At 45.6% G+C, this 18,356-nt stretch overlaps 1 protein-coding gene and 1 long non-coding RNA gene across 3 annotated transcripts in view; one reads left to right on the forward strand and one right to left on the reverse strand.

The window, feature by feature from the left end:
- Nucleotides 1-7,070: 7,070 nt before the first annotated feature.
- LOC134949531 (uncharacterized) lies at nucleotides 7,071-10,996 on the reverse strand. Its single transcript, XR_010183176.1, has 3 exons — nucleotides 10,442-10,996; nucleotides 8,680-9,075; nucleotides 7,071-8,197 (listed from the first exon to the last, which is right to left on the reverse strand). It is a non-coding gene; the product is annotated as an uncharacterized LOC134949531 (long non-coding RNA).
- Nucleotides 10,838-18,356, forward strand: part of ATF6B (activating transcription factor 6 beta) — a 52,667-nt gene continuing 45,148 nt past the window's right edge. The window contains exons 1-6 of one of the 2 annotated variants that reach the window (XM_063938152.1): nucleotides 10,838-10,941; nucleotides 12,294-12,400; nucleotides 13,994-14,079; nucleotides 14,160-14,235; nucleotides 15,231-15,313; nucleotides 15,557-15,689. In XM_063938152.1, coding sequence (XP_063794222.1) covers nucleotides 12,325-12,400; nucleotides 13,994-14,079; nucleotides 14,160-14,235; nucleotides 15,231-15,313; nucleotides 15,557-15,689 — 454 coding nt within the window. In that variant the 5' untranslated portion in view covers nucleotides 10,838-10,941; nucleotides 12,294-12,324. Of the gene's footprint in view, nucleotides 10,942-11,087; nucleotides 11,185-12,293; nucleotides 12,401-13,993; nucleotides 14,080-14,159; nucleotides 14,236-15,230; nucleotides 15,314-15,556; nucleotides 15,690-18,356 lie in introns of those variants that run through there. The other variant, XM_063938153.1, reaches the window with a different exon arrangement.

The following is an 18,356-nucleotide window of genomic DNA, read 5'->3' on the forward strand; positions in this document are numbered from 1 at the left end:
CTTAAAAGCGTGTCACTCTCCCTGAGGGTGTTGCAGCAACACGGCTGGTTTCTCAATCTGCCAAAGTCACAGATGGTTCCAACGACCTGATTGACTTTCTTAGGCATGATTCTGGACACGGAACAAAAGAGGGTTTTTCTCCTGATGGAAAAAGCCCAGGAACTCCAGAACTTGGTCAGGGACCTGTTTAAGCCGAAAAGGGTGTCGGTCCATCAATGCACTCGAGTTCTGGGAAAAATGGTGGCGTCTTACGAGGCCATTCCCTTCGGCAGGTTCCATGCGAGGACTTTTCAGTGGGAACTTCTGGACAAGTGGTCCGGGTCCCATCTACATATTCATCAGAAGATCAGCCTGTCCACCAGGGCCAGGGTATCTCTCCTGTGGTGGCTGTAGAGTGCTCACCTTCTAGAGTGTCGCAGGTTCGGCATTCAAGTCTGGGTTCTGGTGACCATGGACGCGAGCCTCCGAGGATGGGGAGCAGTCACACAGGGAAGAAACTTCCAGGGACTGTGGTCGAGCCAGGAGACTTGTCTACACATAAACGTACTGGAATTGAGGGCCATCTACAATGGCCTACGTCGGGCGGAGACTCTTCTTCGCGGCCTACCTGTTCTGATTCAGTCAGACAACATCACAGCCGTGGCTCATGTAAACCGCCAAGGCGGAACAAGAAGCAGAGTGGCAATGGCGGAAGCCACCAGGATTCTTCGCTGGGCGGAAAATCATGTAAGCGCTTTGACAGCAGTCTTCATTCCGGGAGTGGACAACTGGGAAGCAGACTTCCTCAGCAGACACGATCTCCATCCAGGGGAGTGGGGACTTCATCAAGAAGTCTTTACAGAGATAGCAAATCAGTGGGGGCTTCCTAAAATAGACATGATGGCGTCACGCCTCAACAAGAAGCTTCCGAGGTATTGTGCCAGGTCAAGGGACCCTCAGGCAGTGGCAGTAGACTCCCTGGTGACACTGTGGGTGTTTCAGTTGGTTTATGTGTTCCCTCCTCTTCCTCTCATCTCAAAAATATTGAGAATCATAAGACGAAAAGGAGTACAGACAATTCTCATTGTTCCAGATTGGCCTCGAAGGGCCTGGTATCCGGATCTGCAGGAAATGCTCACAGAAGATCCATGGCCTCTTCCTCTCAGAGAGGACCTGTTGCAACAGGGGCCCTGTCTGTTCCAAGACTTACCGCGGCTGCGTTTGATGGCATGGCGGTTGAACGCCGGATCCTAGCTGGGAAGGGCATTCCGGACGAGGTCATCCCTACTCTGATAAAGGCTAGGAAGGAGGTGACAGCGAAACATTATCACCGTATCTGGAGGAAGTATGTCTCTTGGTGTGAAACCAAGAATGCTCCTCCGGAAGATTTCCATCTGGGCCGTTTTCTCCACTTCCTACAGACGGGAGTGAATATGGGTCTAAAATTAGGCACCATTAAGGTTCAGATTTCGGCCCTATCCGTTTTCTTTCAGAAGGAATTGGCTTCTCTCCCAGAAGTCCAGCCTTTTGTGAAGGGAGTGCTGCATATCCAGCCTCCTTTTGTGCCTCCAGTGGCACCATGGGACCTTAACGTGGTGTTACAGTTCCTTAAGTCTCATTGGTTTGAGCCTCTTCAAACCGTGGAATTAAAGTATCTCACTTGGAAGGTGGTCATGTTGTTGGCCTTGGCATTGGCTAGGCAAGTGTCTGAGTTGGCGGCTTTGTCTCACAAAAGCCCCTATCTGATTTTCCATGTGGATAGAGCTGAGTTCCGGACTCGTCCTCAATTTTTACCTAAGGTCGTTTCCTCTTTTCATATGAACCAACCTATTGTGGTGCCTGTGGCTACGCGGGACTTGGAGGATTCAGAGTCCCTTGATGTGGTCAGGGCATTGAAAATTTATGTAGCCAGAACGGCTCGGGTTAGGAAAACAGAGACACTGTTTGTCCTGTATGCAGCCAACAAGGTTGGTGCTTCTGCTTCTAAGCAGACTATTGCTCGCTGGATCTGTAACACGATTCAGCAGGCTCATTCTACGGCTGGATTGCCGGTACCAAATTTGGTAAAGGCCCATTCCACTAGGAAGGTGGGCTCTTCTTGGGCGGCTACCCCAGGCGTCTCGGCATTACAGCTTTGCTTAGCGGCGACTTGGTCGGGTTCAAACACTTTTGCAAAATTCTACAAGTTTCATACCCTGGCTGATGAGGACCTCATGTTTGCTCAATCGGGGCTGCAGAGTCATCCGCACTCTCCCGCCCGTTTTGGAGCTTTGGTATAATCCCCATGGTCCTTACGAAGTCCCCAGCATCCTCTAGGACGTAAGAGAAAATAAGATTTTAAACCTACCGGTAAATCTTTTTCTCCTAGACCGTAGAGGATGCTGGGCGCCCGTCCCAGTGCGGACAACATTCTGCAAGACTTGTATATAGTTATTGCTTGCTGAAGGGTTAGCTCTTCTGTCTTTGTAAATATTACTTTTTATATGATCAATTTCCTTATAATAAGTATAGTGTAAAAGTGAATATTTCTACCTCCCTAATGAAGGGTTAAACATGCTATATGAATTGTTATGTGTTTGAATAGACACGTACGCACTCTCTACAAGATGCCTTTGTCTGTTCATATAATATAAGGCTTGTGTGTGTCTTATCTTCAAGGACAATTACATACCAGATCAAAACTGTTACTTCTGTGTGTTACTAAAATATCCTGCATGTAATGTCGTATGCTACTTCTTTTTATCCAATCATATGCTTGCACATATTGTATACACCCATGTTTCTTTTCTATATAGTACGCTGTAATTTATTAAATAAACAGTGTGAATTTTTACTGCTTGTGTTGTGCATGTACCTTGTGGTTAAAGTTTACACTCCAGACGTCTAAGAGGCCATCACATCGAGGGTTAAGGTATAAGGGCAAATCCTTTCAGCTGGGGGCTATGTCCGGAATTCAGTGATCGTCCCTGAATGGTAAGGATAGAGAATTTATTGTCTGTCTTTGCCATACAGGATTGCGGTCATACACTGAAGCTGAATCCGTGTCAGTGTTCCGGGAACACGTGACAAGGTAATATTTAAGTCCGGGACTTAATATTACGAAGTTTTATGTAAAAGCATAAAACAGGTATCAGGGATACCATAGAATCTTTAATGTCTGGGACTTAAAGATACGTCTGAGAAAGGACCCGAGGTCCAAGCGCAATTCTCCAAAGACGTCAGTATCTGGGATACTTAAAAAAAAATAGACCTGGGGTCTATACGTAACGTAGATTATACCTCGATTTGATCGTCTATATTCTTGTATGTTTGTAGTGAGATAAGTTCTTATATTTGGTCCAGACGGCTGGTAAGTTTTCGTCTGCCAGATATCTTTACTCAAACACTTTTCTTGCTTCCTGTCTAAAACGCTGTATTTTTCTGACATCTTGTACGAATGGTAAGTATCGTACCGTCAAAAGATTTCATGTTCTCACTATACAGATAATATTGTGATATTGTCAATGACTAATTAACTGGTTAGCTGATGCATGTATAGTAGAGTTGTAAATTTTAGATATTTTCCTTTAAAGTTGTACTGTTGATTTATATTACTGTCTGACAATGGGCTCTAGTCAGAGTAAAAAAACCTGCATATTCCCCGCCCCTCCCTGGTGAGACATGCAAGATGTATGTCGCCCGCAACTCTACCTCAGAGTATTACTTAGTTAACCCATGGGTGGATAATTTAGCGGGATGGACAGAGAAAGCAGGACAGGACCCATTCCTACGGGAAGGCAGTAATTACCCTTTCTATATGGAGATTTAAGAAAAAATGTCAGTTTAGCACAGAAGCGAAACTGCAGAGAACTGTAAATCTTTTAAAATCCCTCTCGCCTCCCCCCCTTGCATTCCAATGTATCCTGCGCTCAGAGACACAAATCTCTTGGCAGCAGTAACCCTTTCACACTAGATGGGATCGCCTCCAACTTCACTGCTGGAGGGTGCGTCCACTAGCTCTATCCCTAGCACCAATAACCCAGAGTTTAGATAATAGTAAAACACTGTCCCAAGCCCACCATTACCCTCGATGGCTGTATATCTTATTTGCGCAAAGCTTGCAAAGGACGCAGCTATACACATATGAAGGAGGTCTTTAAAACCCGTGCTCCTTTGCCTGTGCTTTTTTTTTTTTTGCCTGTCGCTGTGGCTTGTAAACAGAAACCTTCATAGTCTGTTACTGCGTTTTGGAAAAGGTTTAAGGACTGCTGGACAGATGATGCTGGCTTACCTTTGCTTAACTCAGAAAGCTTACTCATTTCCCCACCCACTCATGCCTATCAGAGCTCCGGACGCTTTGACAGACAGAGCCGACCCCGCAGTCAGGGAAGATTCCAAAGACCCCGCGCACTGACGGGGCCCGGAGGAGGGTATCCCAGCCTTTATTCAACTCTCCCGTCATAGTAAAGATTCACCTCTGCTGCCACTTATTATAAATGGAAGTAAAATTCCCTTTTTAGTGGACAGCGGTGCAACAACCAGTGTTTTGTGTTCTGACTTATGCAGTATCCCCTCTCACCAGAAAAGATAGAAGGTCTCCGCCCCGTGATACAGCAATTCTTACAACAGGGTATTCTCAGACATATTGTATCACCATACTGTACTCCTGTGAACCCTGTTGCCAAAGCTGATGGCAGTATAAGATTTGTACAGAATCTCAGAGCGATCAATCAGCTAATTGTCCCAATTGCACCAATTGTTCCAGATGTAAACTCACTCATTTCTGCAATCCCTGCAGATGCTGCGTTCTTCTCTGTATTTGATTTGAAGAATGCCTTTTTTTTCAGCATACCTGTAGATTCACAGACACAATTACTTTTTGCCTTTTCTTTTGAGGGTAAACAACTTACCTGGTGCAGATTATTGACGCACCTGTTGTCTCCAGGCCACATTGAGGCCCTGGCAACCTCACCATGGTTCAGTCCTGCTACAGTATGCAGATGATCTGCTGCTCTGTAGTAAAACTGAGGAGGCCTGCCGAGAGGATGGTGTTTCATTACTAAACTGGCTTTGTGAATGTGGACACAAGGTGTCCAAAATAAAAATGCAATGGTGTAAAAAGCATGTTGATTACTTAGGTTTTGTGCTCACTCAGGGAGAGAGGAAAGTCAGTCCACAGCGCATACAGTCTGTATTGGGCCTGGTCACCCCAACTACCCAGAGGGAACTACTGTCCTTCCTGGGTATGGTAAATTACTGCAGACAGTGGATTTCTGATTGCTCTTATTATGATAACATTTTGAGACAAGCCACACTGAAGGACAAACCTAAAACTGTACAATGGTCACAAGAAATGTTAACTGCATATGAAAGTTTAAAATGTATGTTGATAAAAAGTCCGGCACTTGGCCTCCCCAGTTATGTGCTACCTTTCCATCTATATGCAAGGGACAATTGTAAAACCATGGCGGGGGTGCTCACACAGTTTCATGGAGGGAAGTTGCGCCCCGTGCATTTTTTTTCCAAAGTCATGCCAGTGTCTGTGCAAGGTATGCCTGCCTGCCTCAGGGCTTTGGCAGCCTGTGCAATGGTTGCAGAAATGGCCACTACCCTCACTTTAGGCCACATCACAGTACTCCACACCACACATGATGTCCTGGCAATACTTAAAGGCTTACACACACAGTACATGTCAGCACAACGCCTTAGTGGATATGAAGTACTCCTTTTGAGTAACCCTACCCTTACCATTAAGTACACTGCTAGTTCTTCTGGCCCTGCACCCATTCTCAATGCCCTTTTAGGCTTGAAAGGTCCCGAGGATGAACCACCCGACCTACATGACTGTGCTGCTTCCATTGAAGCTGAAACTTCTCCCAGACTTGACATGTCTCCCGTTCCCATACCAGGCGCAGACATAGTTTTTGTTGACAGCTCCTGTAGTAGGCCCAATGACAATACATACCGGGCTGGCTATGCCATTGTCACCCTCCCTGACACTGTGTTGGAAACCCTACCAATACCTTATCAGTCCGCGCAAGCTGCAGAACTCATTGCACTCATTAGAGCATGTCCCTCCCTTGACAACGTCCATCTGCTCACTCAACTTCAAGCTGCTGCGACTAATGCTGATCTCTCCGACTGGACTTACCCAATTCTGCAGAAAAAATCCTAAATCAGGATTAATCTGCAAAGAGGGGAAACCCTGTATACCCCAGTCCAGTGCCCCTTTGCTCGTTGCCCAGTGCCGTGGTGTTGGTCACCGTGGTGAAGCCACAACACTCCTCCTACTAACCCAGGCCTGGCCAACCAGTGGCTCTCCAGATGTTGTGAAACTACACATCACAGCATGCCTTGCCACAGTTTTAGCATTCCCTAATAGCAAAACTGTGGCAAAGCATGATGGGACTTGTAGTTTTACAACAGCTGGAGAGCCACAGGTTGGCCAGGCCTGTACTAACCAATGATTTTTATGTTACTAATGCCAAATCACTTGTGGACCAGTATGTTAGCAGATGCATCACTTGCCTCAGGAACAACCCTAATAAAGCTAAACACCAGCATCTTGAATACCCCACAAAAGACTCTAGGTTACTCCCCATTTGAAATACTAATGGGCAGACCCTTTTCCTACACCCTGGGCTAAGAAACCACTAGTAATACAGGAAGGAGATCTAGAACTCATCAGAGAAGAGTATGTCAGGTCCCTGATAACAAAACTGAATGAAATTGAACATGAGGTTGTTTGTAAAAACCCTTTTGAATCCACAGGAACCTACACACCCCTTTAAAGTCAGAGACAGAGTCGTGGTGAAGGTGCTCCCCAGGAACAAGAGCCCAGGAGACTTCACCTATGGTCCAGAGACAGAGGTCGTAGCAGTTACCCGAACAGCAGTCCTGACAGAGGAAAGTCCTACCTGGATCCATGCATCCCGAGTAAAAAAAGGTTCCTAGACCAGACCTAGAGAGGGAAGCAAGTGATTCCAGTGAGGTACGAACCGGGGCAGACAGCCCTGACCTCCCACCTAGCGAAGAAAGAAGAACAGAAGAAGATGAGGAACCTGTCCCCTATCTCTATCCTGGGGACTATCTCGATAGCCCTACTGGCCCTCATTCACCTCACAATATGTGAAGTCGACATCACACAAACAGATGGGGTCCCCACCTTGTGGTACAATTCCTCCAATACACACGTAGCCACATACATCCTTGATTATTTTATGTTCCCCAAAATTGCTGATGACAAATATTATATACAACAAAGGAGGAAATCAGGAATGTCTGAGACAGTATATATTTGTGTTACTGACGAATGGTACTATGACATTAGATATTATGGATCTAATTGTAATTCCTGGGAATATGTGGGGTGGAATACAGGAGTAGATTGGAAATATGGCCCATCATTTGCAAAAAAAATAGATGGAGCAAATATGGAGTACCCCTACTTTCTAGACTATCCATTCATAAGATGGATGAAGGCCCAAATTCATACAGGTTTAGACTAAACATAGTGAACCCTAGCAGAAGCGACAATGAGACTTATGTACTTGGTATATGGTGGCAAGCAGGGTACTATAGTGCAAGGCAAATGTTTTATTTGTGGGACATGTATAAAAACCCAAAACAAACCTTTAAAGCCCCATATTGCCACTTCTAAAGATATGGTGGCTATTACTAACCCTACCTTTGAAGACACCCTAGCTATTGAAACTGGTTTCCCTGACATTAATTTTTGGTTGGAATGGATGAAGTATAATGCTAACAAACACAATAAAAGCAACTGTTATGTCTGTGGCAAATCTAGGCCCCACCTAGGTACAGTGCCCCTTAATATACCCCTAGAACAGGAAAAATTTTTTTTTTCAGCCTTTTTAATGACACCAAAACAAATGACAGTCAGTGCGAAATGTGGAAAAGGGAATATCCCATATTGTAAAAAAATCCCAACCCAGGAAGCACCATAACCATATATCTGGGAAACTATACCTGTTATACATCTAACACCACCACAGGGAGAAATTTAAAAACCTTCCCACCAGGGTATTGTGCAAATAAGCATATTCATACTTGTAACTTTAATTCTTGTAGGCATTATAGTTTATTGTGTAATTCCCTGTGGAAAGAAACTTACCTCCAAAGGCATTGATAAGGCCCTGATGTATTATGATATAACCACCAGTCCTGTCACCTCCTCTGATAGTAAGGGACCCGACGATTATGTCCAATATCTCAAGAACTGGAGGAACAAGAAAGGAGCCTCACTCAAGAATCATGTCATATAATAATCATGATTCTAAGAGGGGATTGAAGGGTTAGCTCTTCTGTCTTTGTAAATATTACTTTTTATATGATCAATTTCCTTATAATAAGTATAGTGTAAAAGTGAATATTTCTACCTCCCTAATGAAGGGTTAAACATGCTATATGAATTGTTATGTGTTTGAATAGACACGTACGCACTCTCTACAAGATGCCTTTGTCTGTTCATATAATATAAGGCTTGTGTGTGTCTTATCTTCAAGGACAATTACATACCAGATCAAAACTGTTACTTCTGTGTGTTACTAAAATATCCTGCATGTAATGTCGTATGCTACTTCTTTTTATCCAATCATATGCTTGCACATATTGTATACACCCATGTTTCTTTTCTATATAGTACGCTGTAATTTATTAAATAAACAGTGTGAATTTTTACTGCTTGTGTTGTGCATGTACCTTGTGGTTAAAGTTTACACTCCAGACGTCTAAGAGGCCATCACATCGAGGGTTAAGGTATAAGGGCAAATCCTTTCACTTGCATAAGGGTTATGTTACAGTTTTGGTCAGTCTCGGGCTGATGCTGTTTTGTTTCATACTGTTGACTGGTTCGTATATTCCAGGTTATACTGTGTGGATGGTGTGGGCTGGGAATCTTGCCCTTGGATTAACAAAATCCTTTCCTCGTACTGTCCGTCTCCTCTGGGCACAGTTTCTCTAACTGAGGTCTGGAGGAGGGGCATAGAGGGAGGAGCCAGTGCACACCCATTCTAAAGTTCTTTATAGTGCCCATGTCTCCTGCGGAGTCCGTCTATACACCATGGTCCTTACGGAGTCCCCAGCATCCTCTACAGACTAGGAGAAAAAGATTTACTGTTAGGTTTAAAATCTTATTATTGTCTGATCTGAACGGTTGGAATGAAAACCTGGTAATGGATTAGCGCAAATGATAGTCGGGCATTTGCTCCTAAATGCCATAAAACGGGCTTGGATTTAACCAATTTGTCTGTTTGACCATTTTTGGCAGTTTTCCAGTGTTTGGGAGCAAGTGGTCAATTGTCATTTGCTCTCATCCATTACCAAATTTTCATTCCAACCAGCCAGATCTGACAATAAATCTGTACGTGTATGGCCAGTTTAAGGGGGACATGTACTAAGCAGTGATAAAAGTGGAGAAGTGAGCCAGTGGAACGTTGCCCATGGTAACCAATAAGCTGCTCTGTATACCTTTATAGTGTACAAATTATAGATGTTACGTCAATGCTGATTGGTTGCCATGGGCAACTTCTCCACTGGCTCACTTCTCCACTTTTATCACCGCTTAGTACATGTTCTCCAAAGTCACATTGATCGTGTGCCGCCATGTTCTTGCAACGCCGGCCGCAGTGAGGTTTTATTTGCATTCACAGTGGCCCTGGCATCTTACTTCCTGCGGCCTTGCTGCACTCCCACAGGGCTACTCAGAAGCCTCATAATCAACTGATGGTGACAACCTTGCATCATAGTTGTCTACCCTCCCTCATTCTGCAGGAGACTCCCTGAAATAGCAACAATCTCCCTGTCTCCCTGAATAGTCCAGCAATCTCCCTGATTGTACCTTACCCCCATTATATAGCTGTTACAGTCTTGGGGGAACAATAGATCAGATATATATTCATTCAAATGGAATCTTCAGTGCCATACCCCTGTATTGGTTATAAGGCACAATGGGCAGATGTATTAACCTGGAGAAGGCATAAGGAAGTGATAAACCAGTGATACGTGCAAGGTGATAAAGGCACCAGCCAATCAGATCCTAACTGTTAATTTACATAATGGAGCTGATTGGCTGGTGCCTTTATCACCTTGCACATATCACTGGTTTATCACTTCCTTATGCCTTCTCCAGGTTAATACATCTGCCCCAATGATCCCTATGGCTACATGCATTTTAAATAAGGTTTTTCATGGCCACTTGCAGTATATGTGTATACAGTATACTAACTTTGGGGCTCATTTACATTTGGATGTAAGCAATTTTCATGACACGCCTCTCAAATGTAGCAGTACACGTCCGCACTGATAGGTGTTACTTTCACAATCTCCCTGAAATATTTTTTAAAAAGTAGGCAAGTGTGCCTTGCATTAGTAATGCGTGTACTGTGCTTAGAACAGGCCTCCAGCTGCTGTGCTATGTTCCCGTATGCACTGACACCCAGATACTGGTAGAGTATGCTGATACCTGTAGTGCAGCAAACAGATGGAAAAACTTAGACTGCGTATGAGGACTCCTTATTTATCTTAATTAAGTGGGATGACATGACAGTAACTTGGAACTACACTTCCCATCAGCCACCGCTGCTGTACTACCACGCATGCGTCAAATCCCAATGCATTCTGGTAAGTCTGTCAAATGATGACTGTCATTTACTGAGCAATCAGGTGCCAGGGAGAGTATTCCCCCCCACCTACTATTGGTCTTCTCGTCGCCGGCCCATAACTGGCTCGCTAGACTGTCAATCAAGCCGTATAAAGCTTTTCATTGGCTAGCTCTTGATTACTCGCCCCCTGTCACCAATAACTGGCGGATGTTTTGGGGGCGGGACATGGCAACGCCTCCTCCGATTCGCTCAGCTCTTGCGGCCGCGGGCTGTGATTGGCTGAGCTATTCCCACAGACCCGCCTACCCAGGACGGTTCCTGCATCCTCTTCCTGACACCGGCGGACGCAGAACTCCCTCCGGTGATGTAACGGGAACCCCCCCCCATCCCTTATAGCTCGCTCTCCGCTTGCGTAACGGCTGCGTCAGAACTCTGTGACGTCTCGCGCTGCTCCCGGGCATGCGGCGGTGACGTCACGGTGTAGGATCCCGGTCATCTCACCGATAGCGCCCTGTGTGATGGACGGCGGCCTCTGCAGGGCATACCTGCAGTGTCACACACCTGTGTTGATGCCACCTGCACCAGCTGCTCCCCAGGGTGCACTGTAGGCATCACACATCCCATTGGTGCTACTAGCATTGGCAGTGCCCACCTGCTGCAGGCCACAGTCACTCCTAGCTAATATATAGTTATGTGTGTGTGTGTATATATATATATATATATATATATATATATACATACACACGCGATGAATTAGACAATATATTGGCCACGTCGCTCAGTGGGTACCGATGATCGAACGCTTCCGCGTGTCATTCCCTGGGGTGTGCTGCATGCCCAGTGAGGCGACCCAGGGAACGTCAGCATGCATATTAAATGCGGCGGGCAACTATACATCTCCGTCGTCCACTGCATTGCGCAGTGTGTACGGATCCCTGCAACGTGCTGTCGCTGGGTACACATATCGCTTAGTGTTTACCCAGCACTACCTTTCAACATGCGTGGCAGAAATCACTGAGAAAATGGAATTGGCACCATTTTTACCCAAGATGGGCAGAAGCGAAAAATGGCGCAGACGCCATTTTCTCAGAAATCTGCGTGTGCCCAGTGACAGGGTCTTACCAGTACATATGTGAGGGGCAGGCTGCATAGAGGCTACATATGCGGATCCTGATGAAACCGTCACATATATGTGTGTAGAGAGAGAGAGAAAATGAGCTGAAAGGCTTATCTGCACAATTCTATTCTTATTATTCTTTTTTTCAAACATATAAACATACAGTATTATACAGCGCTACACATTGTGGGGGTTGTAATCCAAATAAATATCATACAGTGACATGAGACAGGGCAAATATGGGCCTACTGTAATGAGCTTACACTCTAAAGCTGGGTACAGACCTTTGCGATCGGTCGGCTGATCGGGTAAACGCTCCTAGGAGATCGGCCGAGTGCTGAGCCCCCAGCAAGCACATAAGGTTCTGTTTATAGGCTAACAGTCCTGCATACACACCTATACAAAAGTCAACCTGATATCGGGTGAACGGGCCGACAATTGTATAGGTGTGTATTCAGCTTAAGAGGTGGTGGAACACACGTTACAGAATAGCGCTTGCACCCATTGTCTTTACCCTGATGCCTCCAGACATGTTCTACTTTATCCTCCACCGCATCAATCTTCCCCCATCCTCATCCATTGTCTTCCATCTACAGGTGAGGTCAGAGTTCCCGGCAGACTGTCACTATGGCCACCGAACTCCTGCTCAATGATCTAGACACTAAGTTCTGTGCAGACAACCTGCTGACCAGCGAGGACTGGGGTACGGCTTACATTTTCTATACGTGTATTTTATGTACAGCTACCTGGGGGAGAGGTTTATGTTATCAGTGTATGAAGCCCTGTGTATTTTATTTATTATACCAGTGTTCGCTGTGTATCCTGTCCATGCCTTTTTTTCTACCTGGGATGGGCACTGAGATCAGGGATAATAGGCCAGCGGTAAAAGCTACGGGCACTAGGCCAGCAATTCAGTTCGCTGATTGCGGCAGCCAAATAGCGCAGATATTCCCGCTCACCTGCAGAGAAGAATCTGCAGTGTTGGTGCCTGTGAGGTATCGGAGAAGCGATGAGAATACCGGCACCTCACCGTCTGCTGCTGCTTATAGAATTTCTGTTGCCGTCATAGCGCCACTTAGCTGACTTTCAGTTAAATATGATTAATACAACAGTCTATTATACAGACACGACATGTTATAACTGTGATTACATTACATTAAATGCAGACTTTCCAGAACCAGTGGGAGAGTTTATCTACACAGGTCCTTACAGTGACCCAACAATAGGACAGGTTGGGGTGCAGGGGGGGTAAGACGGATAGGAGGGGTGGGATCAGTATGAGATCCCGCTGCATGGTATCCCGGCATTTGTAATACCGACGCTGGGATACTGAATTTGAAAATACCGACAGGGGTGAGTAAAGGGTGTTCTACCCTCTCCCCAGCTGCCTAACTCTAACCCTCCCTCCCCCCTTTGTGCCTAACCCTAACCTCCCCCCTTTGTCCCTAACCAACCCCCGGAGGTGCCTAAACCTAACCCTCCCACCCCGTAGCCTAACCCTAACCCCCCCCCCCCCCCCTCCCTCCCCGCAGCCTAACCCTCGGGGACGCAGCCTGAACCTAACCCCCCCCCCCATACCGCTGCAGTGCCGCAGTGTTTCCTCGTTCGGGATCCCGGTTGTCAGGATTCCAGCGCTGGGATGTTGCTCACTTTCTGGATGCCGGTGTCGGCATTCAGACTAGTGTAGGGATCCTGGCGTCGGTATTCTAATTGCCGGGTTGACGACAGCCAGGATCCTGACTGCTTCCTGTAGGGGTGATGCACAAGCAGAACTGATTGCAAATTCCTGGGTGCACTTATTATTATTATTTTTTACTGTTGGTAATATATGGAAATAATGCTCTCACTTACGTAAATGTAAAGATGAAAAGATGTACAATAATGAGAGCCGCAATGTAAAGGTTTACAGACTTATGAGTACATATATTGCTAATACAGATGTTTTCTTATAGACTATTGTTGCAGTCATGCCATACATCCCTTTCGGCGCGGCTCTATTTGCACCAAGCATCTGTTTTTCGCATGTGCATCTTAATTGCAAAGTGACTTTCGCAGCCTCTGGACTCACAGATGTTGTTCCCGGCCACATAGGGCTTTGTACAAAAGTCTATGAGCCTGGGGCAAGATCAGACCAGGAGGGGAGCAAGTTGTGGGCTATTTGTTACAATGGCAGCTCTGCCCCCTCGCGTCTAATTGAATTGACTCCTAAGAGGGTAACTTGTGTATTTTATAATCATGATGGTAGATCATGCCTCTTCTGGTATGCAGTAAAAATATATATAATGACCTCTCTCAGACACAGGCCTGTATGGCTACGCAGAGGTGGCAGATGACTACGGGGAGCTTTTTCAGTCTGGTTTTAGTTCTTACCCCCTGCATTTGGTAAGTGGCACATTGTAGTTTTCCTACTCAGCCTTTTTTTCATCACATCTGTCTATATCACATCTCACCTATCCACACAGTATGACAGCCAGATGGACGTGGAGTCTTGTTCCGTGTCCTCGTCTTTGGATGAAATCCACAGTATGAACTTGTCAGGTGTGTATACACTACGTAGTTCCACTCAGATGTAGCCGATGTAATAGAGCAATCAGGGAGTGTGATTCGCTATTGTGGGTACTGAATGGTAGTAAATGAAAAACTTGTTGTAACGTTAATAGTAATGTATATAACGTGTTTATGCGCAAGACAGAGGTATAGTTTGTCTTAAAATAATACTGTTGCCAATACTTTTTTTTTTTTTTTTTTCAAGCTAAGTCACCCCGGAGTGTGTGATTGGTCAGACGGATTTGTAACTAGGTTTGTTCAGCCTACAGATGTGTCCTGATCCTTGTTTGCCCCATATGGAGGCGAGATGCTTTTTATGACTTAGATGCTCGCCATGGGTAGTGGTTCCCGTGGTTGGCTACTTTTTTCTTTTGCGCATTAGTTGCATACAAATTTGCTTATAGTGTACTAAGTACTGTAGTTTTTGTGGCAAAGCAATTGTTATAAAGTCACACATTAAGCATAACCGTACGTGGCACAAGGACCTGTCTTTTTTCCTTTTTACCCAGATTGCATACTTTATCCTGAATTTTGCGTCTTAATTCGCTTATGATGTACTAAGTACTTAGGATTAGTATTTTTGTAGCAGAAGCATTGGTAGAAGTAGCAGATTAAGATGTATATTTGAAGAGAAGGTAGCAAGGAGCGGCTAAGTCGCAAAGTTCGTGGCGCACGTTTCACATAAGTAATGTGTCAGTGACATGGGGCAAATATGCTCGTTTCATTCAAACCTTTTATGAAACCTGAAACCTTTTATGGAACCCGAATTCCTTACCCTCCAGCTGTCCAACCGCTTTCACACATTGTTACCTCTTCCGAAGAGCCTTCAAAATGTCTGAGAGCGATCTAATTTCTATCTACTACACCTTGCAAAACTCTCTATACTTGTATATTGTATACTTAAAATGCTGAGGATGTATATATAATGTGGCACACATTTTAACATTATGCACAGAAACATTACTGTAAATATTATGTCTTTTTAGACCTGTTAGTTAAGACAGAGCCAGCGTCCCCCTACTCTTCCTCATCCTGTGACTCCTCTTCATCCTGTGATGGCCTCTACACAGTGAGTTAAGCCTGGTTAGAAACATGATTGGCATTGTAGTTTGCTCCCCACCATTTACCTGCTATCAGCTGCTTGATGTCTACTACCTCCAGCCTGTCTAGCGTCTTCCTCCCTCCTCTAGTTTCCTCTAACTCCACCCCACCCTGCAGATACAATCTAGTACTCTCCTTATGCCATTTGTATATCATTGTAAGCCTCATCTCTGCTTTTGATACCCATTTGTTTCCCTGTCCGCATGCACAGCCATCTTTAGGAGAGGTGGGAACCTCAGTGAAGATTGAGCTGCCACCGTCACCCCCATGTCCGAACCTGGAGCCACCACCGACCCCTTGCAGTGCTCTACAGATAACGCTCCTCCCAGTGTCTTCTACGACTGGTGAGTGTAACGGTTTCTTGTGTTGTTTGGGAATTTATATAAACTACCTAATTGTAAAGCTCAGAGCTGTCATTATACAGCGCCCTCTGCAGGGACGGAGGCTCCATTACTTCAGCCGATTATTCTTTAAACTCTCAATATTGTTCTTCATTATCAAAGTTCAAACCATAAATGTTGTTATACAGAGCCCATCTAGGGCTGCTGTGTACTTAATAAGAAATGCCGCTGAAACTCAAGTTTAAAATAAAAAGACAATGATGGCTGATTTATCTACAGTGGTCACGATAAGTATTGTAATTGCACCTATTTCTCTTCCATTGATACATTACTCTGCTTGAAATGATATTCTGGTCTGCCCAGAGGGAGCAATGTGACTGTTAGATTCTAATCTGCTAGGGTAGTAAAGTCCTGAGCTGCCCTCTTTGCTTTACATGAAAGGTGCTATGTAAACAAATTGCATTATTACGCATTCTCCCGGTATGTCCGGGAAACTCCCCGTCTATCAGGAAGCCCCCACAGACTCCCAGTAGAGTGGGTCACCATGCCAAATTCCACCTGCTTGTGAAATTGGTGGGACAATTATGGGGCTTATGATGAGTTGGAAGGATTTTGCATCATAGGCGTAAAATGCGTCCTACAAAAAGACACATTTTGCTAACTATGCCCAGCTGGCCGTATATTGAAGATGTGCCCACGTCTCCGTGGGTGCAGTATAGTGGTGGTCATTCCGAGTTGATCGCTCGCTGCCGTTTTGCGCAGCGAACAGGTTACCACTGCGCATGCGTATGCACCGCAATGCGCAGGCGCGTCGTACGGGTACAAAGGGAATTGTTGCTGGGCGATGGATTTAACGAAAAATCCATTCGCACAGTCGATTGCAAGGAGATTGACAGGAAGAGGGCGTTTGTGGGTCTCAACTGACCGTTTTCAGGGAGTTTTTGGGAAAACGCAGGCGTGTCCAAGCGTTTGCAGGGCCGGTGTCTGACGTCAATTCCAGGACCAAAAAGACTGAAGTGATCGCAAGGGCTGAGTAAGTTCAGACCTACTCAGAAACTGCAAAAAACTTTTTCGTCCTGCTCGGTTGCACAGGCGTTCGCACACTTGCAAAGCGAAAATACACTCCCCTGTGGGCGGCGACTATGCATTTGCACGGTTGCTAAAAGTAGCTAGCGAGCGATCAACTCGGAATGACCCCCAGTGCACGGTAGTAAGTGTTTATGGTATAATCCCAGAGTGTATACAAAGCGTCATAATTCTCTGGCGCTGATATGATCACACTGGTTAAATCTTAGGATGATGAACCCTCTGGGTAGTTGGGATTCAATATCAAACAGTGCAAATCAAAACCGAGACAGGTAATATGACCTTAGTTTATGGCTGTAGCTGTTTAATACAGCCCCGGCTCCGCCACTCCCCCTATGGAGCATTGAGTGGAACAGAGGAGGACAGAGCAAGCCTTTAATCCGTCCCAAGAGATGTGGAAAGATAGAGAGAGAGAAGATGGGAAAAGAATGAGAAGGACCGCGATGGCGAGAGAAAACACCAGGCAATGCCTGACACAATAGCTAGTGTTTCCACATACTGGTTTCGTATTGTTTCCATTTACTGGTCGCGTATTGTTTGTGTGAATGAAACAGCGATACAATTGTATCAAGTGTTCCGCATCAGCGGCAATAGCTTAAGAGCTCCCGGTTCTCATGCTCTCTTATATTGAACTCGTACAGAGATGCCGGGATACAAAGTATCTGCTGTTCTGGAGATCACAGGCGGAACAAGGCCCACTGATGAATGAGCGAATCTACAACTTCAGACCCCTGCTTTTACATAACACCTTCTATTGCTAAGCTTTATATGAATAAGCAAATCCACAAAATAGTCCGCCGTCATTCCAGCCCCCAAAACACTACAAACACATACAAGAATGACAGATGACATGCACACTATTATCTGTGCGAGGTCACCAGCAACATCAGTGTCCAAGGCACTCTGCTGCTGCCATCCCATCCTGGATGCATATAACCGTTACACACCGCACACCTGTTTCCCAGGTAGAACGCCATACTACACTTATGCAGCTTTTATTATTTCTCTGACGTCCTAGTGGATGCTGGGAACTCCGTAAGGACCATGGGGAATAGCGGGCTCCGAAGGAGACTGGGCACTCTAAGAAAGAATTAGGACTACCTGGTGTGCACTGGCTCCTCCCTCTATGCCCCACCTCCAGACCTCAGTTAGAATCTGTGCCCGGCTCGAGCTGGATGCACACTATTTTTCTCTGACGTCCTAGTGGATGCCGGGGACTCCGTAAGGACCATGGGGAATAGCAGCTCCGCAGGAGACTGGGCACAAAAGTAAAGCTTTAGAACTACCTGGTGTGCACTGGCTCCTCCCCCTATGACCCTCCTCCAAGCCTCAGTTAGATTTTTGTGCCCGAACGAGAAGGGTGCACACTAGGTGGCTCTCCTGAGCTGCTTAGTGAAAAGTTTAGTTTTAGGTTTTTTATGTTCAGTGAGACCTGCTGGCAACAGGCTCACTGCATCGAGGGACTAAGGGGAGAAGAAGCGAACTCACCTGCGTGCAGAGTGGATTGGGCTTCTTAGGCTACTGGACATTAGCTCCAGAGGGACCGATCACAGGCCCAGCCATGGATAGGTCCCAGAGCCGCGC

This window comes from Pseudophryne corroboree, chromosome 8, assembly GCF_028390025.1.
Source record: "Pseudophryne corroboree isolate aPseCor3 chromosome 8, aPseCor3.hap2, whole genome shotgun sequence".
NCBI classification, from domain to species: Eukaryota; Metazoa; Chordata; class Amphibia; order Anura; family Myobatrachidae; genus Pseudophryne; species Pseudophryne corroboree.